This window comes from Vombatus ursinus, unplaced genomic scaffold, assembly GCF_900497805.2.
Source record: "Vombatus ursinus unplaced genomic scaffold, bare-nosed wombat genome assembly UNPS02014768.1, whole genome shotgun sequence".
NCBI classification, from domain to species: Eukaryota; Metazoa; Chordata; class Mammalia; order Diprotodontia; family Vombatidae; genus Vombatus; species Vombatus ursinus.
The window spans coordinates 24,434,326-24,461,228 of NW_020954546.1; the positions used below are offsets into that span (position 1 = coordinate 24,434,326).

General features: G+C 45.1%; 1 protein-coding gene across 1 annotated transcript; it reads left to right on the top strand.

Moving 5' to 3' along the window:
• Positions 1 to 655: 655 nt before the first annotated feature.
• On the top strand, positions 656 to 17,721 carry TRARG1 (trafficking regulator of GLUT4 (SLC2A4) 1). Its single transcript, XM_027861706.1, has 3 exons — positions 656 to 1,039; positions 17,466 to 17,598; positions 17,645 to 17,721. The coding sequence occupies exons 1-3, from the start codon at positions 656 to 658 to the stop codon at positions 17,719 to 17,721; spliced, it is 594 nt and encodes a 197-aa protein (XP_027717507.1).
• The last annotated feature ends 9,182 nt before the right edge of the window (positions 17,722 to 26,903 follow it).

The window sequence follows — 26,903 nt, forward strand, 5'->3', positions numbered from 1 at the left end:
CGAGAGAGCTCTTACCTGGGGCTACTCCTTCGGGGAAAGGGGAATTGGAAAGAGAAAATAAAAACCTCAGAGGAGTAATGGGTGGGGGGAGTGGAGTGGAGAAGAGGTTGAAGGAGGGGGGACAGGCAGAAGAGGGAAATGCTGGCGTGGCTCTGCTTAGACACAGCCACCCACGCACCAGCCTCCTTTTGCTGCCTGCCTTCAAAGAGGGAGACACCACCACAGGGAGAGCCCATCCCTGCCTGAGCTCCAGAGCTTCTCCTGCCTGCCTGCGCCTTCAGCGCTCGAACAGAGAAAGCAGCAAAGTTGGCTGCAAACTTGGTTTGTCCTGCCTGGACCGTTCCACTTGGCAGCAGCAGATTTCTGTAGCCTAAGAGGCATTTGCTTCCAGCAAAGAGGACGGTGAGAACGGTGAGAGACCTGGAAACAAAAAGATGGCTTTCTGAACCAGCTGCCTGCCCACCTTCATCCCTACCCACCAGGCAGTGCCCTGGTGCCTGGGCTGGGACGATCTGCTTGGCCACCTCCCTAACAATTTCCCAGCTGGTTGACCCGGGATGGCAATCTGACATTCCATCCGGTTCTTCATTCTTCATTGCCTTGGTGCCATCTGCCTCCGAGTCAGGAGCTGGCCCATCCAGGGAGCCAGGCAGCCATGGAAAGCAACACTGAGACCCAGTTTCCAAAGACTTTGGAACCCAGCATTGCCCTGCCCCTGGACTCACAGGAGACAGAGAAACTCCTCACCAAGACTGAGGACAAAGATGACAAGGCTGTGAAGGCATCCAAGTCCTTCTCAGGGGCCATGGAAATGGAGCCGAATGGTCACAGTCTACCATACAAATCAGTGTCTGAGGGGCACCTGGAGGCCACCCCTCACTCTCCTTCCAGGGTCAGCTCACGGAGGGCGTCCTCCATTGCTACCACCTCCAATGCCCAAGACCAGGAGATGCCAAAGGATTACCTCATCTTGGCCATCCTCACTTGTTTTTGCCCTGTATGGCCCCTGAATATAGTGCCACTGATCTTTTCTATCATGGTAAGTGTTAACCTTCCACTTGGAATGTCCCAAACTTGCCCTTCTATGATAATGCTGCCGCTTTTTCTTCGGGAGACTTGTCAAAGATGGATGAAAGACCTGGAGGGAGGGTACTATAGAGGGAGGAGTACTGAATGTGGCAGACGTGGGTTTGAATATTGGTTCTGATGGTTACTATCTGTGTGGTACAGGGGTGGAAAAAATCCAGGCTATGGAGTCAGAGGGGGTGGCTAAAGCCTCATCTCTGAGGCTTACTACTGGAAAAACTTTGGGCACATTACCTAACTTCCTTGAGTGTCAAATTCCTCAACTATAAAATGAGGGGGTTGGACCAGATGGCTAATAAAGTCCCTTCCAGCTTTCTAGAACTATGTGCTTAGCATCACTCAGGCACACAGTAGGCACTTAACAAATGCTTGTTCCTTCTCCCCCTATAAGTCACTTAGCCTTCCTGGGCCTCGGTTTCCTGTAAAATGGCAGAGCCTCTGAGGTCCCTTCCAGTCCTGGATCTATGATTGTCAGTTTCCTCACCTGTAAAATATTGGCATCACTGACCTCATCTGGCTTTATAAATCTTGAAGCACTAAGCAGTGCAAAGCATTGGTTTCATGAGCCTGGATTGATTTTACAACAGGGTACAAGTGGGGAGATGATGATGTCTATGGTTACACTTAGGTGCAAGGTTCCCTAAACCCTGCCTCAAGGTTGTACCAAAAAAATGGGAAAGGTGCCTTATCTAGCTAGGGTCTACCAGCTGAGTTATGCCCAACACAGGTGTACTTGGGGAGCCAAAAACAACTGTTTCTTTTGCCCACTAGTTTTTGTTACTGCCTGGGTTTGTTTACCTTATTTGTCCTGTGTATGTGCGGGGATGTGGGGAAAGGAGGATAGCAAGAGAAAGTGAGGGAAGCCGGCTTTAAATCACACTAGGCATGAGATCAGAGATATAGGTGGAGGATGTAGACTGTTTTGAAAAATGCTTTTGACAAATGAACTCTAGACTTGGTCTCCTTTAGGCTACCAATTACAGTGCCCAGGTCTGGGAAACTTTACTCTCCAGGTATTTTGAGAGGTTCAGAATTAAAACTAAAGAAGAATGTGAGAGCATGACTCCATTTGTAGTGGGGACCTAGGCTAGCAAAATTTGTAGCCATCACCAAGATTGGGTTCCAACTAGGCACAAAGAAATTTCCCCATAGGTACAATGAGTTACTGGAGCAGATTCACATAAACAACCTAGGCAGGGCAGAGGACTAGAAAATACATACCAGGGAGCAACCAGACCCCAGGGAATGGCATGGGATGACCTAATAGGCCTTTTCCATTTCTGGCTTCCAAGTGCTTTAGTGGCAGCTTCCCAGCTAAGGATTGAGTTGCCTTCTGGTGCAGTTCTCCCAGAGAGCAGCACAAAGGGGTTGGTTTTGGTTCTATTTCCCCAGGGAAGGGATTCCCCATTAAAAAAAAAAAAAGCTTTTGGTCATTGGTGGAATGCTCTGAATGCAATACTTCCTTATAAGTTCCTGATCCTAATCCATGTCCACTTAGATGGAAAGAGGACACTGTGCCATATGCAAGGGTCACTTGGTGAAGAAATAACTCCCAACTCAAATAAACAACCTATGTGCTGAAAAAAGGATAAAGAGAGGCTTGAAGAGAATCCCAAATCTCAGTGTTGGAAGGAATCATAAGGAAGCTCAGAAGCCACTTAGTCTAACCCCTCTCATTTTACAGGTGAGGAAATTGTGTCCCAAGGCAGTTGAGGTTATGTGACTGACCCAAGATCACACAGGTAGTAAGCATGAGAGATAGAAAATGAACCCATGTCAAATGACTCCAGAGGTCCTCTTTCTGCTATTATGAACTGTCACCCCCTCCCAAGTACCCATCCTGGGTTGGATAGCACTTGGAGGCTTTGCGTAGAGTGTAGGCACCGGACTTGGTGTCAGGAAATGTGGCTTTTAATCTTGGTTCTGAATCACTAACTGTGGGACCAGGCTCAAGTCATGTGAGCTCTCTGAGCTTCTGTTTCTTCATTTGCAAAATGGGGATACTCTTTGGACTTTCTACTTAATAGAATCATGTCACCGTTTGGAGCTAGAAAAGAGGTCATTTAGTCTAACTCCCTCATTGAACAGATGAGGAAACTCAAGGCTGGAGAATTTAAATGCCTGGCCTGAGATCGAGCAGTAGTAAGTGCCAGTGTGAGGATTTGAACCAGGTCTTCTGACTTCAGACCCACCATCTTTTCCACTGTATCACAGATGGTATAAGGAAAGGGTTTAGCTTTTCACCTGGAGGAAAAAAAAAAGGTTCTCAGACTCATCTTCCACGTTCAAGGAGACAACCATTGAATTCAGAATTAGGGTTTCAAACTGGAGGAAAAGACAAACAACAAAGCAGGATGTCTTTGGATTGGTTCAGACAAAATACCTGAGTTTCCCAGAGGAGCTGTCCATGGCATGAATATAGAGGAAATGTCTATTGCCTCAAACATGCAAATCTTTTGAGCAGAGAGGGAAAAGAAGGGCTCGGGGAGGCACTTATCACAGAAAACGTATCTCAAGCAACTGACTCATGGTCAGGCGGGTGGGGGGGATGGAAGGTTGGGGGGGTTGTTGGTTCTTCTGGGGTGTGGCAAGCAGCAGAATCAAGCTACTTTAGTTGAAACAAAAGACGCCCTTCTTGAGCTACTTACTTTCCTCTCCTTTATTCTATATCTCAAAACTCCTTTTCATTACCCTCAATTCTCACCTCCTTTGGTCCACTTTGTAATGAGGTGATGACCTTTCTCCTTAGCCCTGCCTCTAAGGCAGCTAAATAGTGCAGTGGCTAGCCACTACAGTGCAAGAGTCAGAAAGACCTGAGTTCAAATCCAGCTTCAGACACCTACTTGCTGTGTGATCTGAGGCAAGTCATTTAACCGCTCTATGCCTCAGTTTCTACATCTGTGTAATGGGGATAAGAATAGCAACTACCTCTTAGGACTATTGTGAAGTCTAATGAGATAATATTTGTGAAGTGCTTTGTAAACCTGAAAGTGCTGTATAATGCTAGCTATTAGCTCTTACAATCTGATCTCAACTTCATCACTCAATCAGGAATTGTAATAATCTTTTATCTGTCCAAGTTCAATAGCTTTTTCTCAGTCCTCATTTTCCTGTAACTCTCTACAGCATTTGACAGAGCTGACCACCCTCTCCTCTTGGTTACTCTCTCCTTCCTGGGTTTTCATGACACTGCTCTCCTGGTTCTTCTAACTGTCTGGATGTTCCATTTTTTCCAGTATCCTTTGCTGGATCATTGGTTAGGTCTCATTCTTCAAGAATCCAAGACTCTTACCTGGGCCCTCTTCTCTCTCTACACCCTGTGTTTCAAAGATCTCATCCTTTCCTATGGCTTTACTAATAATTTCTACTCATCTGACTCCTAAATCTACATATTCAGCTCTCATCCCTCCTTGATCCCCAATCTGACACCAGCAACTTCCTATTGGACATCTCCAAATGGATGTTCCATAGGTTTGTCAAACTAAATGTGTTCAAAACAGGAATCACTATCTTTCCCCACAAAACCCACTCTTCTTCCTAACATCCCTATTTCTGTGAAGTATACCATCACCCTTCCAATCACCCAGGTCACAATCTCACTGTCATCCTTAACTCTTCACTCTTCCTCAAACCCCATATCCACTCAGTAACCAAATCCTGATGACTCCATGCATTCATTCACTCTTGCATCTGTCTCCTTCTCTCTGTTTGCACCATAAGCATCCTGGTTCAGGCCATCACCATCTCTCATTTGAACCACTGAAATGATCTTCTAATTGGTCTTCTTACATCGAATGTCTCTCCTCTCCAATCCTTCCTCCATACATTAAAGTTATTGATATTCCTAAAGTACAGGTCTCACCATGTCACACACCTGCTTAAGAAGCTCCAGCTGTTTTTCTCTTTTGCCTCTATTATAAAATACAGACTCCTCTGTTTGCCATTTAAAGTCCTTCCCAATCTGGTTCCAGTCTATCTTTCAAGCTTATTGAACAGTATTCCCCTTAATGCACTCTTCTGTTCCAGCCAAAGTGGCCTTTGTTGTTTCTTATGCACAACATTATCTCCCATCTCCATTTCCTTGACTAGGCTGTCCCCCATGCCTAGAAAGCCATCCCTTCTTGCCTCTGCTTATCAGAATTCCTAGTTCTCTTCAAAGTTCAGCCCAAGTGCCACCTCCTATAGGAAGCCTTTCCAGGTCTCCCTTCCCCAGCAACTGTTAATTCCTCACTATTGGAATTTCCTTGAATCTTTTTTAGTCCCCTCACTGACCCCAGAACATAAGGTCCTTGAAGGGAGGGATGATTGTTTCATCGTTGTGTTCATATCCACAGTATGTAGCCCAGGGCATGGCACAGAGTCCATGCTTAAGGGACTTGTTGACTAATTAACTGATTGATGTTAGACTTACTTTATAAGTCCTTCATCCAAGAACCAGCCTAGCTGAGTTCATAAAGGCTCATCACCAGAACCTGCAGGCCACCAAATGATTTTTTTAAAAAATTGCTTTTCATAAAGACAGTCTCCCGAGCCTTGGATTCCAAAACACTTACCTAGCTGAGTGAACATAGGTAAGTCATTTAAACCTCTCTGAACCTCAGTTTTTTCATCTGTAAAATGGGGATAATAATAGCCTAGTGCACTGAGCGGTTAAGTTATGTGAGTAGTAAGTATGTGCAGTAAGTATGTGTGACAGGCAAGGCTTGAATCCAGTCCTTCCTGGCTGGAAGGCCAGCAGCCCTCTAGCCACTACACTGCATTATTCTCCTAATAATGACAGTGGACATTTAAAGTTTGCAAAGTGATACACATATGATTTCATTTAATCCTCCAAACAACCCTGAGAAGAAGGTGCTATTATTATCCCCATTACACAGATGAGGAAACTGAGACCCAGAGAGTTTAAGTGACTTGCCAGTAGGCATCTAAAGCAGAATTCAAACCCAGGTCTTTCTAACTCTGAGCCCAGTGTTTTATCCAGCATACATGTTGTCTTTGAGGATAGGAACCATTTAATTCTTGTCTTTGTATCTTCAGCACCTTAGCGTAGTGTTTGGCACATGGCAAGTGTTTAATAAATCCTTACAGATTGATTAATTCTTTGGAGGCTCATTTTCACTACTCCATGTCTAACACAGCCTCCTTGCTCCCTTCCCCAATTAAATCCCGGTTCTTGCAGATGGCACCACTGATGCATTTGGATTTTTCTAAATCAGAGGAGTTTTCCCAATATAAGAGATTCAAGGGTGGCTAAGGGAAAGGTGTCTCCTTTGTGGGCTGAGAAAGTCTGTTCGTGGCTCTGTTGAAGTCTCTCCTTTCTGCACATACACATGGCATCAAATAGTTGCAGTTACATTCCCAATTGTTCTGACCATGAACACATTAACTGGGGGGAGGGGAGGGGAAGGGTTGGAAGGAGCCCAAGAATACCTACAATTCCAGGTGGAAAATGCTTGAACACTCAGATGATCTCATTGCTAGCAAGCAGGATTTGAACTCAGATCTTTTGGATGCCACACAATATTCCCTACAACAAAAGGTGAATACAGTGAAGACCAAGACAGGCCCCAAATGGCAGGGGGCTTGCTCTCATCTCCCCCACCATCAAGAAGACGGGTATAGATTCAAAAGACAGCGGAAGAATTTAAATCTAGATCCTCTGACTGCTGATACAGGGCTCTTTCCATTGTACTACTACATAGCAAATGAGATCATTTTTATTTTTTTAAAAAGCACTTAGCATAGTATTTAGCACATAGTAGATGCTCTGTAAATGTTTATTTCCTTCCCTTCCCTACTGCCCTGACTCTTAACCTTGTCCTCCTGTATTTCTCTTCCAGATTACAGTGTAGTAGAAAGAATAGCAGATTCAGAGCACAGTCCTTGGCACACAGTAGGCATCTAGCAAATGCTTGTAGATTGACTGTTTGCATTAGAGAATCCTGATGCTCATACTTACTACCTGTAAGGAGTATAGGGCAATCCCATTCTGTGGGATCAGTTTCCTCTTCTATAAACTGAGGCAATTGGACTCAGGGTCTCTTTCAGTTCTAAAACAATTCTCCCATACTATAAAGCCTCCAAAAAGGTGGGTGATGGTGCAAGGGTTGGGGGAGTCCACTCCCTGGGTTGAGGGACTTCCTCCATATCACCAGAGGCAGAAAATAATTCAAGGAATTTATGATGAGGGAAGCAGGTGGATAAAAATAGAGGGGCTGACTTTGAGGGAGAGTGTCTGGGGAGACTTTAAGCAGGCTCCGTTTGCCTCTACAAAAGCCCCACATCTGTCAGCTCTTTCAAAGCTGTCTGTTCCCTGGGGGCTCCACAATACAGGCACATTCTCTAAAACGAGGTGATTTTAGTTGTCAAGAAGGTGAGAGGATCCCTAGATGGGTCATGTGAAGGAGGGAGGAGAGGGGACTCTGGAATCAGGGAGGAAAGGCCAGAGTTAGTGGGCAAGGAGATATCCCAGCTCAAGCCAACTCTAGATTCTTCCCACCCACCCACCCCCACTGCAAGTCATAGGTCACTCGCTCAATCCACAAGCATCATGGGTCCATCACTGCTGGGTGCTGGATATACAAAAAGAAAAAATTAAAAATAAAATAGGTCCTGTCCTTAAGAAGCTTATGTTCCATGGGAGAGAAGAATCATAGAATGTTATGGGAGAGTAGTCAGGGATACAGTGGACAGAATGTTAGACTTGGAGTCAGGAAGACTTGAGTTCAAATCTGGACTCAGACACAATAGCTGAGTGACTCTAGACAGGTCCTTTAACTACTTCCAGTCTTAGTTTACTCATCTGTAAAATGGGGATAAGAACAACACTTACAGCATAGGGTTGTTGTGAGGATTAAATGAAGTAATTTTTGAACCCATTTCATTGAAGAGAAAGCCGAGGCCCATTGGCTTCTCCCTGACAGGGCTTGAAATGTTTAGCAGAAGAACTGGGTGCTGTTGTGGTTGGTGGCTCCAGACCCAGGTTTTGACGGGTGAAGGGCCTCCTGCAGTTTCACTGCATCTCGCTCTCCAGTCCAGATGGTTCCTTGACAACAGGGAAAAGCTGAAAGTACCACAGAGGTAGGCCTGGCTGGCTGCGCTTCAGATGGGAATAATACCAAAGCCCAGACCATGCTTTGCTGGCAACACCCCTGGGTGAAAAAGTGTTCTTTAACTGCCTGCCTCATGCCCGACTGTCAGCTCCCTAGTGAGTCTGTAACAAAAAAGGTGGGGGAGGCAGGGGGAGGAAGGGAAGCCAAGGAAGAATGGGGAGAACAGGTGTCTGAGTCAACAAGTGGGACCCCAAGTTCTGTCGTGTTCAATACAAGGCAGGAGAGAGAAACAGCCCCCTCCAATCAGAGCAGGCTGGGGAGCTATGGGATGTCAGAGGGCCTGTGTGCCATCCCTAGTTCTGCTGCTTACTGTGCGGCCATGGACAAGTCATTCAACTTCCCAGGACCTCTGTTTCCTCCTCTGTGAAATGCAAAATTTGGACTTGGTGATTACTAAGGTCCCTTCCAGCTCCAAATAACCATGACAACAACAACCACCACTAAGTAACATAGCGCTTTAAGATTTATAAAATGCTTTACCTACATTGTCCCATTTGATCCCCAAACTCTGATAACTCCTATTATCTCCAATTTACAGATGAGTAAATTGAGGCTGAGGAAGGTTAAATGACTTGTGCAGCCTGTAAGTGTTTGAAGCTCAGTTTGAACTCATGTTGTTCTGACTCCAAGTCCAACATGCTCTCCCTTAGTCTTAGAAGTGAATACAATGGAAAACAAGACATCCGGTGTTGAAAGCCCAAATGCTATGACCCTTGCTTGCATCCCTCCTACCAATCAGAGTAGGTATAGACTCATAGACCTCTTGGGGGGGGGGCTAAAAAAGCCTGACAGTGTTGTCTGGACTAAAGAGAATGCTTTCCTGGTAAGATTGTCCCCTATCAAATCAATCGGTTAATAAGCAGTTCTTAAAAACCTATTACTGGGGCAGCTAGGTGGCACAGTGAATAGAGCTCTGGCCTTGGAGTCAGGAGGACCTGAATTCAAATCCAGCCTTAGACACTTGACACTTACTAGCTGTGTCACCCTGGGTAAGTCACTTAACCCTATCGCCTCACCAAAAAGCAAGAAAAACAAACAAACAAACAAATAAAACCAACCAAACAAAACCCTATTACTTGCCAGGCGCTCTCCTAGGTGCTAGGGACCCAAAGACAGAAATGACATAGACTCTGCCCACAGGGAGCTTACGTTCTATGAGGGAGATAACATGGATATATAAGGGCATGTACAAAATAAAAACAAGGTAATGAGGGGAGAGGCATAGCAGCAGGGGAGGGGGACACCATCTGCAAGGAGACACAAGCTGAGCTTTGAGGGAAGCTAAGGATTCTAAGAGGCAGAGGTGAGGAGGGAGTGCAAAGGAATGGAGGTTGAAAGTGGAGTCTCATGGAGCACCTAGGTGACACAGTGGATAGAGCTCCAGCCTTGGAGTCAGGAGGACCTGAGTTCAAATTCAGCCTTAGACACTTAACACTTACTGCATAACCCTGGGCAAGTTACTTAACCCGGATTGCTTCACCAAAAAGCAAAACAAAAAACAAACAAAAGAAAATGGAGTCTTGTGTATGAGTAACAGCAAAAAAAAAACCAGTCTGGCCTAGGACTCATGGGTGCTTGTCCTATCAATCTGTCTGGAAGGAAAGGTGACTGATTCTAAATCCCCCTCAATGTTTAGCCATTGCTATTCTCTAAAAAGCCTTCCACTGTTTTACCTAAATCTCCTGGGGAAGAGTAGGTCTCCTCCTCTGAGGCTATCCCCCTGAGAGGTGTATCATCAGTGAAAGGCTGAGGGTGGCTGGGACAGTCTGAGGCTAGTTTCATGACCAGATAAGCCTTTCCATCAAAATTAAGGGGAAGCAGTGAATCACTTACATGTCAGCATTTTCTGTTTATAAAGTAACACCCTATCCATTCTCATTTGCTCCTCAGGGACAGGGTAGAGATTATAATCAGTCTCACTGTAATAGGATTTAGAGCTGGAACGGACCTTAGGCACCATTCACCATTCACTACCTTACTTTACAGATGAGGAAACTGAGACCCAAAGAGGTTGTGACTTATCTAAGTTCACACAGTACATGACAGAGGCATTCCCTCCGTGTCTCTGATTGATAGACTACGTCTCACTGTCCAGTGCTAACTGATTCATGAATTTATTCGAATGCCTGCTAAAGTGCAAAGCACTGGGCCAGGCCTCAGGGAGATACAAAGTTTAGATAAGACAGAGCCCTGCTCTTCACAGACACCATCTCTACCTACAGGTCAGAGGCACTAATGTTGAAGAACCCTCAAAGCTTGATGCCATCATTGTGCCTGCTGAACCTTCTGAGAGAAGTCTGGAAGAGACAGGGCCTGGGTCACCCATCATATTCAGGCACTCACCAGGCTTTCCTCTGGATGTCCCAGGCTGTGGGGACCACCGTGGCAGCCAGTGAGATTTCATACTCACATCACTCCCTGATATCCTTCCACCAGGCCCCTGATATCCTCCACCAAATGATATGAAGAAAGTAGTCTGTAGTTCCCCACACGATGGCTCTCACACTTCAACTTTTATTGTCTCCTAAGACCTGGGTTTGAATCCCAGCTCCTGGACGTTCTTTCTCTCTAGGTTTCTATGATGGTTGGGAATTAGCTAAGGATTTATAAGCACAGGGCAGAGGGAATAAGGCAGAATATAAGGACACTATTCAGTGCCTTGATCTTGAGGATGATGGTACAAAGTCCCAAGGGGACAACATGTTTTAAACCAAGAAAATTCTGTCTCAGAGTGACAGGTTGGGTTTTCCCCTTCCTCTCTCAAACCAATCAATCAATCATCAATTGACAAGCATTTATTGGACACTTATTCTGGACCAGGGCTTGGGGATACAAAGACATGAAATGATCCCCACCATTGAGGAGCTTATATTCTAGGTGGGGGTGGGGAGGAGGGAACAAATGTACATACTGGGCAGTGGGAGGAGTGTTGAATCTAGATACACAGGACCTGAGTTCAAATCTTAGCTCAACTACCTGGGTGATATTATGCCAGTCTCTGGATTTAACCTCCCTGGGCCTCAGTTTCCCAAATGTAAAATGAATAGGTTGGACTCTATGGCTTTTGAGGTCCCATTACTAACTGTGTAACCCTGGGCAAGTTACTTAACCTGGATTGCTTCACCAAAAAGCAAAACAAAAAACAAACAAAAGAAAATGTAGTCTTGTGTATGAGTAACAGCAAAAAAAAACCAGTCTGGCCTAGGACTCATGGGTGCTTGTCCTATCAATCTGTCTGGAAGGAGAGGTGACTGATTCTAAATCCCCCTCAATGTTTAGCTATTACTATTCTCTAAAAAGCTTTCCACTGTTTTACCTAAATCTCCTGGGGAAGAGTAGGTCTCCTCCTCTGAGGCTATCCCCCTGAGAGGTGTGGTTCTAGATTTATGGTCTGTGGTTTGAATCCTGGTTCTGAGTTTAGCTGTGTGACCTTCTGCTAGTCATTTCCCTTCCTTTTCCCTCAGTTTCCTCATCTGTAAAGGGAGAAGGTTGAGCTAAATAGACTTGGAAAACCCTTCTAGCTTTAGATCCATGATGCTGTACTCAGATACAAGGCCCATACACAGTAAACACTAGGTAATTTGCGGGGGGGAAGGAGTTATCATGGGGGGAGTGGTGGAAGTCATCAGAGAAAGCTCCATGAAGGAGATGGCATTGACGAGGCACTGGAGAGGCAGTGGAAAGACCTCTGGGTTTGAAGTCAGAGGTTCAAGTCCAAGCTCAGCCACATACTGTGTGCCCTTGGACAAGTGATAGAACCTCTTTGGGTCTCAGTTTCCTACTGTGTAAAATGAGATGGTTAGATGACCTCTAAGGTTGTGCCTATCAGCTTTTAATCTATAGTCTTTTGATCCAGCTGGGAAGTTTAGGAAGGGACACCCTGAAAGGTACTGCCTGCCACAGGGCAAAGGCCCCTCTCAGGGTCTCAGCATTCCCAATCAGTTTTCTAGTTTGGAGAAAGTGACCTAGAATAGCTAGTGATAATAACTAATATTTATATAGTGCTTACTATGTGCCAGGCACTGTGCTAAGTGTTCACAATTATTATCTCATTTGGCCCTCACAATAACCCTGGGAGGTAGGTGCTGTTAGTAACCTCATTTTACATATGAGGAAACTGAGGCAAACAAAGGTTAAGTGACTTGCCCAGGGTCATACAGCTAGTAAGTGTCTGAGGCTGGATTTGAATTCAGCTCTTCCTGACTCCAGGCTTAGAGTTCATTCCATTGCCCCCAGCTGCCACCCAGAGAAAGTTCTGGGGAAAAGGGATGATACAAATAAGACTGTGTGTCCTCTAATGGGCCCAGTCCTGCAAACCATTGTAAGTTAGAGGCTAGGATGGTGTATACTGTGCCAGAAAAGCCCTCTGGGCTTACACCAGGAGCACAGAATGGGCTGATCCTAGGAGAGGAGTCAATGGAAAGTCCTCATCCCTTAGTGACTGTGAAGGGGGCATTGTTCTGTTCTGTGGTGCTAGAACAGAATCAGAGCTATAACTAGGATAAGGCAACCAGGGTCTAGGCCCAGAGTACTGAAATGTGAAGGACCACTGACTTCAAGGATGCTCTTTCAGAGGGTAGAAACAACTCAGCTTAGCACTCAGTCATCAAGAATATTTAGTTAAAATAGGAAGTTCTCAAATAATACTTCCTCACAATCCCCTCCCCATCCTCTGCCCCCCCCAAACTGGGTCCATCCTTCTTCCTTCCCTGGTAGCGGTCTCCCCAACAGCCTTGTGGTGTCCAAGGGCCTCTGTTTCTCTTCCACAGAGTGGTGTCCCAAGGTCTGAGGTCCCTCTCTATGCCAACTCAACAGACTTTGTCTTAAAAAGTTGATCTGAGAGCACCATTTGTGCTGCTTACCTGGTATACATTTTTGTGATGCTTGTCCTTGGTCCCAAAATTCCTAGAGTGACTTGCGCTGAATTTATATGCACCAGGTTCAATTTTGGGGGGCTGCCCCCCAAATCATAACATTTTGGTTCATTTTGCTGTCACCAGCATTGTCTCTTGAAAGCCTTAGACATGACCATACATCCAAGTCTTAACAATTGTCACTAAAGAGTCTTCAGCTCCTATATCTAAGCACTCAAGGTGACAATGCATCTCAGGAACCATCTCTTTACTTCACACCCGTGGAAAACTCAGAAGCTCACAAACAATGAATACGTCCCTCTCCATCTCCAATGAATCCCATTTCCCCGAGGGCTCCTGCTCAGTCCACCTTGTGGTTTGAACTTTCCTCTCAAAGCAAGTTAACTTGGGCTGGTTGGTAAAGAGTCAGCCCCCAACATTCTGCTGAGTCCCACTTTCACCTCTGGGGATGTCCTCATCCTCAAAAGGGGCATGGCCCAGTACCTGGTCCCCAAGTCCTCTCAGAGGGGCTGTTAACAGTCATGGCCACACCCTCCACAGGAAGATACAAAAGCCCAAACCAAGGTTCACCCCAGTTAAGCTTACCAAGTGACCAACTCCCAACACTCATCATCTATGGGTCACAGATTTAAAGCTGGAAGGGATCTTAGCCACTATATAATTCAATTCCCTAAGATTTCCCCTCCAAGACTGGGTGTCCCAATCTCACCCAGACTGTAAGTACAGGGGCTACCCATGGGACCAATCCCATCACTAATAGGCATGGGAGCTTTGGCCTGCTCTATTTCCTACCTGGGTCTGCCATTTCCAAGCAACTTGGTGGCCCCCTCCTCCCAAGGGCTTCCCCCATTGACACCATCCTTCATATGCACACCCAATCAGCGCAGCTCGATGCAGTTGAAAACATTTGAGTTCAAGAGATCTGCTAGCCTCAACCTTCCTGGCAGCAGGGATTATGACTGTGTCCCTCCAGGTCCAACTCCAACCTTCTCATTTTACAGATGAGGGAACTGAGGCCCAGAGAGGTTAAATGATTTGCCCATGGACACACAGGTAGTAACATAAGCAGGATCAGAACTGGAGTCCCCTGACTCCAAATCCAGTCTTTTTTCAACTGTCACACTGGCTTGGTAACTCTGCTAAATGATATGGATCATTGGCTCATACATTTCCTAAAAAAATATTTATTTATTTTTATAATTCATTTTATTTTTTTCTCAATTACGTCAAGACAATTTTTAGCACTCAATTTTACAAGATTTTGAGTTCCAAATTTTTCTCTCTCCCTCCCCTCCCCTCTTCCTAAAATAGTAGGCTATTAGATATAGGTTATACATATGCTATTGTGTAAAACATATTTCCATATTAGTCACAGTTGTAGAAGAAGAAAGAGATCAAAAGAAAAAAAACACGAAAAAAATTAAGTGAAAAAAATTTGCTTGGCTCTGCATTCAGAGTCCATAAGTTCTTTATCTGGATGTGGACAGCATTTTCCTTTGTACTTTGTATGAAGTCTTGGATCATTTTGTTGCTGAGAAGAGCTGAGTCATTCATAGTTATTCATCACAAAATGTTGCTGGTACTGTGTACAATGTTTTCCTGGCTCTTCTCATTTTACTTTGCATCAGTTCATATAAATCTTCCCAAGTTTTCCTGAAACTTGCCTGTTTATCATTTCTTACTGCACAATAGTATTCCCTTACATTCATACACCACAGTTTGTTCATCCATTCCCCAATTGATGGGCATCCCCTCAATTTCCAAAATTTTGCCACCATGAGAAAGGTGCTATAAATTTTGCACATATAGTTTTTTGCACTTTTTTATACTTAGAATTCATTTTAAAAATACAAGTTCTCACCTTTCCTCTAGTCCCCCCCATTCATTGAGAAAGCAAGCAATATGATATCAATTATACATGTGAAATCATGTAAAACATTTTCATGTTATATTGTCTCATAAATTTAGGGGTGAAGGGGACTGGAGGGATTGTTTAATCCAAACATTTCATTTCATAAATGAGAAAAATGAGGTGCAAGTACTTAGGTGAATCCTCGAAGGACACATAGGTAATAAATATCTGAGACAGGATTTAAACCCTAACTTTCCTGTGTCTTTTGGCCTCACTTGTTAAAGGAATGTCAAAATTGTTATGATTTGTCACCAAATCAGGATCTTACCTTTGATGATAACGATCACATCACTTAGACAGAGCCTCACCAGCTGCAACTGGGCCAACTCACCAGGGTGAGCGTGGAAAGGATGTACAGGTGGAGAAAGCAGGCATTTACTTCAGTGCCAGCTTAGGCTTCCATGCCAATAAAGGGACCTCATATGCTCCAGTCCAAACTGTACTGAGTATTAATGGTGGCCATTATGGACCCTCATTCAGCAGAAACCCCATCTCCTGTGATCAGGAGATATTTCCTCAGCTGACCCTAAAGCTCATAACAGACATGAATTGCTGATGACGCTGAGGTCCGTAACATTGTTGCTGAATAGACATCGATAAACCACTAACTATTGGGTAGGTAGGTTGCACAGTGGATAGAGCATCTTCCTGAGTCCAAATCTGGCCTCAGATGCTGACTAGCTGTGTGATCCTTGACAAGTCACTTAACTCTATTTGCCTCAGCTGCCTCATCTGTAAAAATGAACTGGAGAAGGAAATGGCAAATCACTCCAGTATCTTTGCCAAGAAAACCCCACATGGGGTCACAAAGGGTTAGACACAACTGAAAAATGACTGAACTGACCTGAAGCACTATGGGCTAGGCACTGTACTCAGGCTGGAGAGATGGACAGAATATAACAAGGCATGCTAGAGAATACTATACCAAGAAATATCTGTTATTGTCATGTTTGCAGAAAGCTTTCTACTGATGTAGGGTCTGCCTTTGCTACCTTGAGCAAATCCCTTCTCTTCCCTGGGACTCAGTTTCCTCAGCTGTAAAATGGGAGGGTTAGGTTTGATGGCCTCTGAGTTCCCTTCCAGCTCCAGGACCCTTAATCAAATTTCCTTTGATCCTCATCACAACCTGAAAAGATGGATTCTGTAGATAGAGCAGAAAGAGGATTGGCTCTGGACCTGGGTTCAAATCCCACTTCTGACACTTCCTGCGTGTGTGTGATGTCTCTGAGCCTAGCTGAGCCCCAGTTTTCTCCTTTGTAAAAGGAAGAAGTTGGACTCGATATGACATCTAGGGTCTCTGCCAGCTCTAAGAGCCCAATATTCTTATCTTCTAGATGAGATTTGATAGAGGTTCAGGGACTTGTCTGTGGTGTCCCCCCCAGAATCCAAATCCAGATCTCTCCTACCAACAGGTGCAGAGCTTTTCCCATCATAAAACACTGACTCCACCCCCCCCACACACACACCTGGGGCAGTGCAGACTCTTTAAGTGACTGAGGGGGATGAAAGGGACCTCAGCATTCCCAGGGATTTGAAAGGGCTCCATTGTAAAGATGGGCAGATGCTGGCACGGTGGGTAGAGCTCTGGGCCTGGAGTCAGGAAGATCTGAGTTTAAATCTGATTTCAGATACTTCCCAGTTGTATGACTGGGCAAGTCACTCAATCTCTGTCTGCCTCGGTTTCCTCAACTGTAAAATGACAATAATAACAGTACCTACCTCCCAGGGTTGTCGTGACAAACAAATGAGGCGGTATTTGTAAAGCACTTTGCCTGATGCCTGCACACAGCAGGTACTTACTAAATGCTTGTTTTCTTCTTTCTTAGAGGAGATCCCAGAACATCGCTCTCCTCACTAACTTCTCCCTCCACTGCTGGGATCCATAAGATCATGGACCTGGAGCTGGAAGGGGCCTTTGGAGGTCACTGAGTCCAATCCCCTTATTTTACAAATGAGGAAGTTGCATTTGAGAGATGTAAAATGATTCACCCAAGACCATGCAGGTAGTAAGTGGTCGGATGCTCTCGTTTTACAGAGGCCACATGGAGTACTAGACTCAATCAAGAAAACCTGGGTTCAAAACCAACTGTAGGCATTTACTAGCTATGTGACCCTGGATAAGTCACTTCTGTACCTCAGTTTCCCCATTTTAAAATCAGGGAGGGTAAGAGTCAGTGGCCTCTAAGGTCCCTCCCAGTTTTCTATGACCCTATGAAAAAAAAGGCACTTACTCAGGGCACTTACATATTATGTAAGGTCACACATGTAGCAAGAGGGAGGGCTGGGAGTTGAACGAGGATCCTCAGATCCCAGAGCTCATCCCCAATTGTTGTCTCCAGGCTTTGATGCCATAGCTCTCCTTACTCCAGGCACATGAGGGAGCAGTGCTGATTAGAGGTAAGGCTGTCTCTGGGGTTGCCCAAGTCATGACTGTCTTGCTCAGCTGATGACCTCTTTTTCTCCGCCTTCCCTCCTTACCAGTCAAGAGGCAGCGTACAGCAGGGAGACCTGGATGGGGCCAGGAGGCTGGGCCGCCTGGCAAGGATGCTCAGCATCGTCTGCATTGTGCTGGGAATCCTCATCATCGTCATCTATGTGTCTGTCAACTTCACAGGTAAGCCTCCCAAAGGCTGGTGGACGTCTTCCATCTAGCCTTGCAGACGCCTTAGCTCCAGAACAGCAGAGAGGAAAGAGGGAGGTGGTTCAGCTGACCCCTTCAGAAGACAGTGGCAAGTGAGGGTGGGGACCCTGGATGAGCCATTCAGGAACTTCCTGCTTTCCTAGAATACATCTCTAAGATAGCCAGGGTGGCCCTAGGCACAAGAAACAGCAAGGTCTTTACCCACTTAACTGGCTAGCTGTGTGACCCTGGGCACATCACTGAACCTCTCTGTGGGGATGAAATGGGGAGAATAATAACACATCACAGGCAGTAAGGATTAAACAAGATAACATATTAAAGTGCTTTATCAATGCAATAATGAAACTAGTGATTGACTCTTATTATCCCTGGACTCGGTGGGCTGGTTTTTTTTTTTCCCTAAAAAATCAGACCTGTGATTTCATTGGTATTGAAGAAACTTCCATAAATGCAAATGAGCGCCTCTTCTGCAATTACTGTCTTAGAAAGTTGCTTGAGGTCCTGAGAGGTTTCAGTGACTTGACCTGGGTCCCATAGTCAGTACTGATCAGAGATGAGATTTGAATCCACGTCAATCAATCAATTAACATTTATTTAGCACCTACTATGTTCCAGGAACTATGCTAAGAGCTGGGGATACAAAAGGAGACAAGACAGTTCCTCCCCTCAGGAAGCCTACAATTTATAACATGCAAACATATATGAGTACATATATATATATAGAGAGAGAGAGTTAATGTATATCTATATCTATATCTATACATATAATCTCAAGCTATCTGTAGGATAAATAGGAGAAAATTAACAGAGAGAAGGCACTAAAATTAAGAGGTTGGGGAAGGCTTCTTGTAGAAGGTGGAATTTTAGTTGGAACGTAAGCCAGCTGTCCACCTGCTCTCCAATGACTCCACTCTCCATCCTTGTAACTTTCTAAATCGAAATGTCCCTCCCTGGCCACCACTTCCCCACATGTGTCGTCATCTCCTAATTAGGATGTAAGCTTCTTCCACAAAGGTAGGGAGTAGCTTCAATTTTGCATTTGCATCCTTAGGGCTTAGGACTGTGCTTGACACACCATAGGAGTTTAATAAATGCTTTTTCCTCCATTTATCCATCCATCCATACATCCATACATACATACATACATACACCATGCCAACTTCCAAGGGATTTTTTTCAAACACAGGATTTCATGCACTGAGAAGCACTGCTGTGCCATGTGACCTGGCCTAGGTCACTTCTCTTAGATCCTCAGTTGCCTTATTTGTAAACTGGAGGGGGTTGGAGTGGATGGCTTGAGAGAACCCTTCGACTCTAGGATTCTGGGATTCTGTGACTTCTCAATTTTCTTCCAGCTCCAAATCCTATTGTCCTAAAATATTTCACTTTTTTGTTTCCTTATCTGTGACATCTCTCGGTTTCCGTATTTGTGAAATGGGGATAATGTCTACCTTACATGGTTGTCATGAGGATCAAAAAGCAGTTTAAGAACTGGAAAGTCCACTGTACATAAAGGTATCATATGCAGGACAGAAGTGATGGAAAGAGGACTGGCTTTGGAGTCAGGAACATCTGGGTTCAAATTCTACCCTCTGACACTTAACAGCTACGTGGCAAATCAGTTAACTTTTTCTGAGCCTCAGTTTCTTCATCTATAAAATGAAATTGATAATACATCCCTTCCTCACAGAGTTGTCCTGAGGACCAAATGAGAAAACTGTATGCCATCCCCTTTGCAAATCTAAAAGTGATGTGAAAATGTCCATGTTACAATAGCCATGGGGCGTATGCAAGAAGTATAAAGGGGCCTTGAATGTAGAGTGGCTGGCAGTGTTATGAATTCAGGGAGTTGGAACAGTTGCTGTTGAGTAGCTCATTTCCTTCCTGTGGTGCCAGGAGGCACCGACATCAATCTCTTCCTGATGGGGGAAATGGAAGCCCAGAGACTCCAGGGCTCCAAGGGCAGAGCCAAAGGTCCAGCTGGCCTCCTGATGGCTCCAATGCACTCCCTCTCTCCATCCCTACCTCCCTTTTCTGCGCTGCCCCTACATAAATAGCCACTGTCTTGGCCACTGCCCCTTAAGATGGCAGTGAGAGTAATTATTAATATCCCCATTTCATGGATGAGACAACTGAGGCTGAGAGAAATTGCCCAGAGCCACACTCCTTCCATTAGACCGGGTGTTGCACTGAGCTGACTGACTTCATTTCTGCCAGGGACCCCAACTCTGTCATTCTTCTTTACTGCCTAGATGGCGGACACTCTTTCATAAGTCAACAGGATGATGATGACTGCCACCAGGTCTGCAATGGGGGCCCTAGAGAAGCAACTTAATTGGAGTGAAGTGGAAAATACTAGATTGGTAGACAGAGGACCTGGGTTCAAATCCAGGCTCTGTTACTTACTAGCTTTGTGACTTTGAGCGATTCAATTTCATTCAGTTCTACAAGCATTTATTAAGGCATTGTGTTAGTTACTGGGGAAAACAAAATAAAACAAAACAAAACTCTTGTCCTTCAGGAGTTTACATTCTACTTGGGGATGCCGCATGTACTCAGAGAAGAAAATATGAAATGTATACAAAGTCATTGAGAGAGGGAGCGAGTGAGAATAACTGAGGAGAAAAATTCTGCAAGAAGTGAAGACGGTGCTTTGAAGGAAGCCAAACAGTATGGTCTAGTGGATAGAGAGCTGACTGGGTTCTGAAGGCCAGAAGACCCAAGTTCAAATCCCACCACTGACACATATTGGATGTCTGATGCTGGGCAGGTCACTGGACTTCAGTACTCTGAACAGCTCTCCGAACAGCTCTCCAAGACAATAACTCAGAAAGAAGGTTATTACACTGTGCTGGTAAAGGGAGTTCCCTCCCCCAGGAGATCCCTGTACTAATGAAATCCCAAGTACATTTCCTATCACTAGGGACCCTACAAGGTTGAGGTGAGGAGGAGAACTTTCCAGACATGAAAGACTTCTTTTGCGAAGGTGTGGAGGTGGGAAGTTGAGTGTTATGTACTTGGGACAGTTAGGAGGCTAGCTTGCCTGGAAAGGAGAGTATGTGGAGGGGCAGTGATATGAAATGAGGCCTTTAGGGAGGGCTTTAAATACCTGGCTGAGGATTTTGTATTTTATTCTAGAGGTAAATGGGACCACTGAAGATTTTTGAGGGAGGGTGGGGAAAGACAAGTGACTGTTTTAGGAATATCAGTTAGGCAGCCCTAATGGAGGTTGGCTTGAAGAAGCCAACTCATCTATCGTCTCTGGGCCTCTGTAAAATGAGGGTTGAGGTGATCTCTGATATCTCTTCCAGTTTTAGATCTTATAATACTACCAGCCCAAACATCTAAATGGAAAACAAGGTTCTGGATTCCTATCCCAGCACACCTCCCCTTGAAGCCTGCCTACCTTGTGGGTTTGTTACTGTCATGAAATCTTAAATAAACAAACTGGAAGCAGAAATGGGATGCTCGTCTCCCTCAGGACATAAATCTCTCTCTGGTAGTAAGCTGGACGTGTAGGGAGACACATTCATTACCCGGGTCACTGGGGGACCAGTTAGAGTTTGCTGTACAAAAGAACCAATCACACATGGCTGAGTGTCTTATCTTACCATCCACCCAAGGCAGTGTTATCAAGATCTCAGCTCAATTTCTGATCTGACTTGATAAACCTCCAAACAGTTCTGTGCAGCAGGAAGTGAAAATATTATTCTTGTTTTATAGATAAAGAAAATTAGGATGGGTAAAGTTCACAGGGCTCAAGATTCAGAGACCCCTAACATACTTTAGTTCAACTCTCGTTTCCTTTTTTGTTTTTAGACAGGTGTTGGTTAAACTCATTTATTTTAATGTTTTTGATATTTGGTATTTCCATCCCCCCAGCAAGTCATTCTCTATAACAAACACTTTAAAAGAGGTCAGGAAAAGCAGCTTAGAAAAACCAATCAACACTGAAACTGAGGGTGACCGTCTATACACTATTCCTCATCCCTCGTCTCTTACCTCTACAAACGAGGGAGGGAGGTGCATTTTTTCAGCTCTTCTCCAGGGCCAACCTTGGTCATTACAGTTATGTTATGTTCCATTTCCTTTCTTTTCTTTTCTCCAAACTTCTTATTTTACAGAGGAGGCCCAGAGTCACACAGCCAGGGACTCCCCTCCCTTGCTTTTGATGGCCTCAGCCGACAAACACTATACAACAAAAACAACTCAAAAGATCTGAGGGCTTAAAATGGGAGGGGAACTTAGGGGACATCTGGTCTAACATTCTCATTTTCTAGGTGTGAAATTGAGGTCCAGAGAAGTCAACTCGATCCCCTTTCTGGAGTTCAGCTCTTCAATGCTTCTCTTTTTCTCTTACAGTCTGGAAGGATTAGCCCAAGAATTTCTGGAAAGAGGCAGGTACTGTGTAGATGCCACCTTGTCTGGACTCCCCAGTGAACTGAGTGCCCCGGCCACTAGTCTTCTGCACCATCCATCTTGGGGAGGGCATGCAGTTATTCCCCGAGTCCTCGAGTGGTGATGCTACACCCCATAAACTTCTCAACCACAGACTAATGAAAGGGCTTGGATTTCAAGGAGAAACAACAACAATTTGAAATGGCTATTTCAGCCTGGACCCACTGGGAAAGGACAGACGGAGCCAAAAAAGTAGGGGGAGGAAATTTATTCTCAAAACTGAAAAAAAGTGAGATATCTCATGGAAATTTCTGGACTTTTTTTTGCTCAAATCATTGGGTTTTTGTTTGTTTGCCTTTTAATCAGCCAGTAATATAACTTAACCTACAAGCTGAAACTGCCAGACAGAGAAGAAATATGCTTTCAAAGTCAGGAAGGTCAGAGAAAGGAAGGCTTGGCGAAGTAACATGAGGCTCTTCTGGATGTGGACACGGACTTGAATTTGGACATGAGAAGAGGAGGCAAGGAGAAGGACTTTGTTTTTGTATTTTTGATGAAAAAAAAAAAGACCATTTGCATGCGTTATTCTACCACCTCCCCACCCCGACTCCCCATTGCCTATTCATTCCTCTGAACTCAGCACCACAGAGCTCAGAGACAGCTGGCAAGGATGGGGCTGACATAGGCAGAGCAGATTGCCAGGGCAGCCAGAAAATCCTTTGCAGCTGATTCGGGCAGTGGGGGAAACTTTTATATGAGACTAATGCCAGTTTCTCCATCCCCCAAAGCCAAGGGTGCTGCGTGAAGGATCTAACATTAGGGGACATTAGGGAACAAATTCACTTCCAGGCACCATTTGGTTTGGAAAACATTCCATTTTAAATGGTCTTGAAGCCAATTTAACCTTGAGAAAGGAGGCCGTGATCAGTGACCCAAAGAATCTGTGAGGGCCTCATCCATCCATCCCAGTACCTCCCCATTCCCCCTATATTTCCCAGACAAGCACTAACTGGTTCCAGGCGGCCCATGAAACTATCTCGTCCCCATCTCCAAACCAAGGGAGAAAGGCAGAGAAATGAGGGATGATATATTTCTTTTGAGGTCTGTTGCTGGATTTCCTTTAGGCTTACCCTAATTTCTTCTCAGCACTGGGCATGTACTCATCAATCAATCAACATTTATTAAACACCTTCTGTGTGCCAGGAACCATGCTAAGTGTTCCAAATACAAAGACCAAAAGGAAATATTTCCTATGCTTATATTCCATTGAAAAGAGATAACATATAGACATGTAAATAAATATAAAATCCAGGGACAGGAAAATGAACTAGGCCTGTAATTTCATTTGATGTAGGAAGCTCCTGGTGAGGAATTCCCACTACCAATGCAGGTCCCAATGCAGAGCAAATGATTGTAGGAACAATTTGCTTTCTTCATTTTCATGGGTTACTCTTTCACGTCAGCCATTTCTCTGCTGTCTTTTTGTCTGAGGCTTGGCCAATCTCCCAGGCTCCTCTGGGGCAGCTGTTTCTAATTAGTAAGAGAAAGACGGTCTCTATCACCTTGGATAGAGTTGAAGGATCTCAATTGTGTGATCTCTGCATAAAATCAGGTATGGAGAGACTGGATCACCATTTTCAGGGGCTCTTAACAAAGGAAATGCTAATCAGTGAATTCTTCATGCCCAGGGAAGTCCGAGTAAGAAACTATGAGCTTACACCAGCCCATAAGCAAAAGACATGGTTTTCCACAGAACGTAGAATGAGCTAGAGTGGACCACGACTGCTGGACCTCCAAGACTGTTGATACTATTATCAATGAGCATTCCCAGGAAAGGGGGATGTCAGTTAGCTATCCTCCCACCAAAATCAGTACATATGCCTCTCTCTTTCCATACCCTATTGACCAAAAACTTTGAGGAGACCAAAAGTGAGCCATCAGGAGGACGGTCAGTCCTGGAGTTTGCACTTCTAGGGCTATTTGCCTTTTGTGAATGGAAGGAAGGAAAGAAGGAATCTCAGGCATTGTAGAAGACGGTGGGAGCCCAGGGGAAGGGGCTTATTCTGCCCAATGTGACTGGTGCTAACAAAGATGTTGAGTTATGGGGTAAATGAAGTAGATTCTTTCTTCCAGATTCCAGTTTTGGGTAAGCCAGAGCCCTCTGTATACTTGTGCACCTGGCCCTTGAGGCAGCTCTCTTCTTCTGGTCCATGTAGACCTCCCTTGGGCATTAACCCAAAGCTGAGAATTGAAGGAGTTCTCTACCACGGAAGTGAGGGGAAAGGGTGGCCCCAGAGGTGGGGAAAGGAGATGACAGGAGCAGATTGAGTTTGATAGAAAGGAAATAGCAGCTCAGATCTTGGAGGACAAAGGGAGAACTTCTTAGGAGGAGGCAGTGTGGGGCAATGGAAGGTCCATAGGATTTGGAGTCAGATGTTTACCACCTGTGGGACCCTAGGCAAGTCCCTCCCCTCTCTGGGCCCAAGGAGATTGGACTAAATGACCTCTGAACCTATGGTTCTATGACCAAATGGCCTCTCAGGTTCCTTCCAGCTTTAAATCCTAGGACTGTTTAGGATGAGCCCAACATTTTTTTTTAAGATCAATGAGTTCAGGAGAAGAGCCCCCCAAAGACCGAATGGGGCTTTTTTGTAACAAAAAAAAAAAGAGTCTTTGAACAACACGAATCCAGTATCATATTTTATGAGCTAGAAGGGGCTTTAGGAATCCAGTGGTTCAACCCCCGCCTCGGGCAGGATGGCAGCTAAGCGTTGTGGGGAGGATGACTAGGAGATGCAAGAAATGAATGTTCTGTCTTTAAAGAGTTCTGGCATATTCAATTCACCTGGAAGAATATGGAAAGTAACTCCTACTGTCTACACGTACACACACACACACACACACACACACACACACACACACACACACACATGCTCGCGCGTCCAGCACAGCCAATGATTCAAGCACAAGAGTAGTCAAGCTTCTGATGGGACGCAACAGAAAGTGAGACCCAAGGGCAGAAGGAAGCAGGCAGCCCAGGCTCTTGGATGGAGAGCTGAAAGGAAGCTCAGGATTGGTCTAGTCCAAAGCCCTCATCTCTCAGATGAGGGTCACACAGAGAGAGGGTCCTCAGATCATCTGGCTTCAGAGCCAGGACTTTTTCCTTGGTATTAGGACACAATGACCAGGCAACTTCCAGGCAGGAAGGGCTTCTTTCTCCCGGGCCCCAGATTGGAGGTAGGTTATGACTCTCCTGGCAAGAGTATGTCTGGGGAAACCACCTCTGATTGAGCCAAAGCTGCCCCAAGCTGCCCCAGACCTCTCTGGTGAGGGCCTTTGGGTAGATAAATGGGTCCCTTCAGAGAATTGCTCTGGGGGCTGGAGTGGGCATCACTGGGTCCTAGGAGCTTGGTGAACACACAGATCTCCCTCATTCAGAATCAGCATTGATCATATTGGCAAACCAGTTGCTAGACCCCAGTGCCTAGGATGAATCCCTGTGATTTCTCCATGGAGTGGGGTGTAGGGGTGGGAGATCACTGATCTCTTCTGTTCAACCTCTTCTCCCACCAATGCACACAGGGCAGTTAGCACGTCACTCTCAGAGATTCCTTCTCTGCTGAAGGACTGTCCCAAGTCCCTCTAGCTCTCCTTGTCAATTAGCCCAAACTGCATGAACAACTCAGGGATGTCAACTTCTGGCTTCTGGCCAATCCCTTCTCACTCCCCACCTCCATCTTCACCCACCATTCTTTTCCAGTGGGATGAAACAATGGAGAATGTGTGATGTCCCTTTGGTTTTGTTGCTTGGCATGGAAAAAAATAAAATTAAACATGCATGGTCATTTCTGAGTCTGTCTGGTTTGTGCAGGGAAACACCAAACAAAAGAAGCAGTCCCCTCAGAAGAAGGCAGTGTGGGATCCCTTCGATGTACCATCAGAAGCAGATTTCAGGCTAGGGGAAATAGGGAGAGAGGCTCTTTTGGCAAAAGATGTAGGTTCGGATCCTGCCTCTGATACATTATCAGTGCAATCCTGGGCAAATCCCTGACCCTCTCTGTGCCTCAGTTTCCTCACCTGTCAAAAGAGGGAGTTGGGCTGGATGACCTTTAAGATCTCTTCTAGCTTCAGATCTATGATCCCTTGATCATTCCTAGCTGTGTGACCTTGGGTAAGTCCTTGAACCCCTCTGGGCCTCAGTTTCCTCATCTGTAAAATGAGGAGGTTGGACAACTCCTGTAACAAGAACAACTTTCAAAGACTTAAAATCTTTGATCAATATGATAACCAGCTGTGATTCCAGAGGGCCTGTGATGAAGCATGTTCCCCACCTCTTGACAGAGAGGGGATGGACTCAAGATGCAGAATGAGACAGGCCCTGTTGGGCACAGCCAGGGTGGAAATTTGGTTTTCCTTGACAATGTACATCTATTACAAGGGTTTTGCTTTTCTATTTTTTTTAACAGTGGCAGAGGAGAGATGAGAGGGAGAGAAAAGAAATGTTTGCAAACATTTCCTTTTAAAGGAAAGATTTCCTTTTAAATTTAAATTTAAGTGAAGGGGTCAGACTAGATAGTCTCTATAATTCTTTCCAGCTCTATAGCTATAATTCTCAATCACTTAACTTCTCTAGTCCTTAGTCTTCTCATCTCTAAAATGGGGATAATGATACTTCTCTGCCTCATGGGTTTGCTGTAAGGAAAGTTCCAGATAAATACCAGCTGTGGTGTATTTGATAAGAAAAGTCACAGAACTTTCATGTCCCAGGTCTTGGCCTTGGTGGAGGGAGCTCCATACACCAGTAAAATAAAAACACCAGAGGGGAGGGAGAGAGAGAGAGAGAGAGAGAGAGAGAGAGAGAGAGAGAGAGAGAGAGAGAG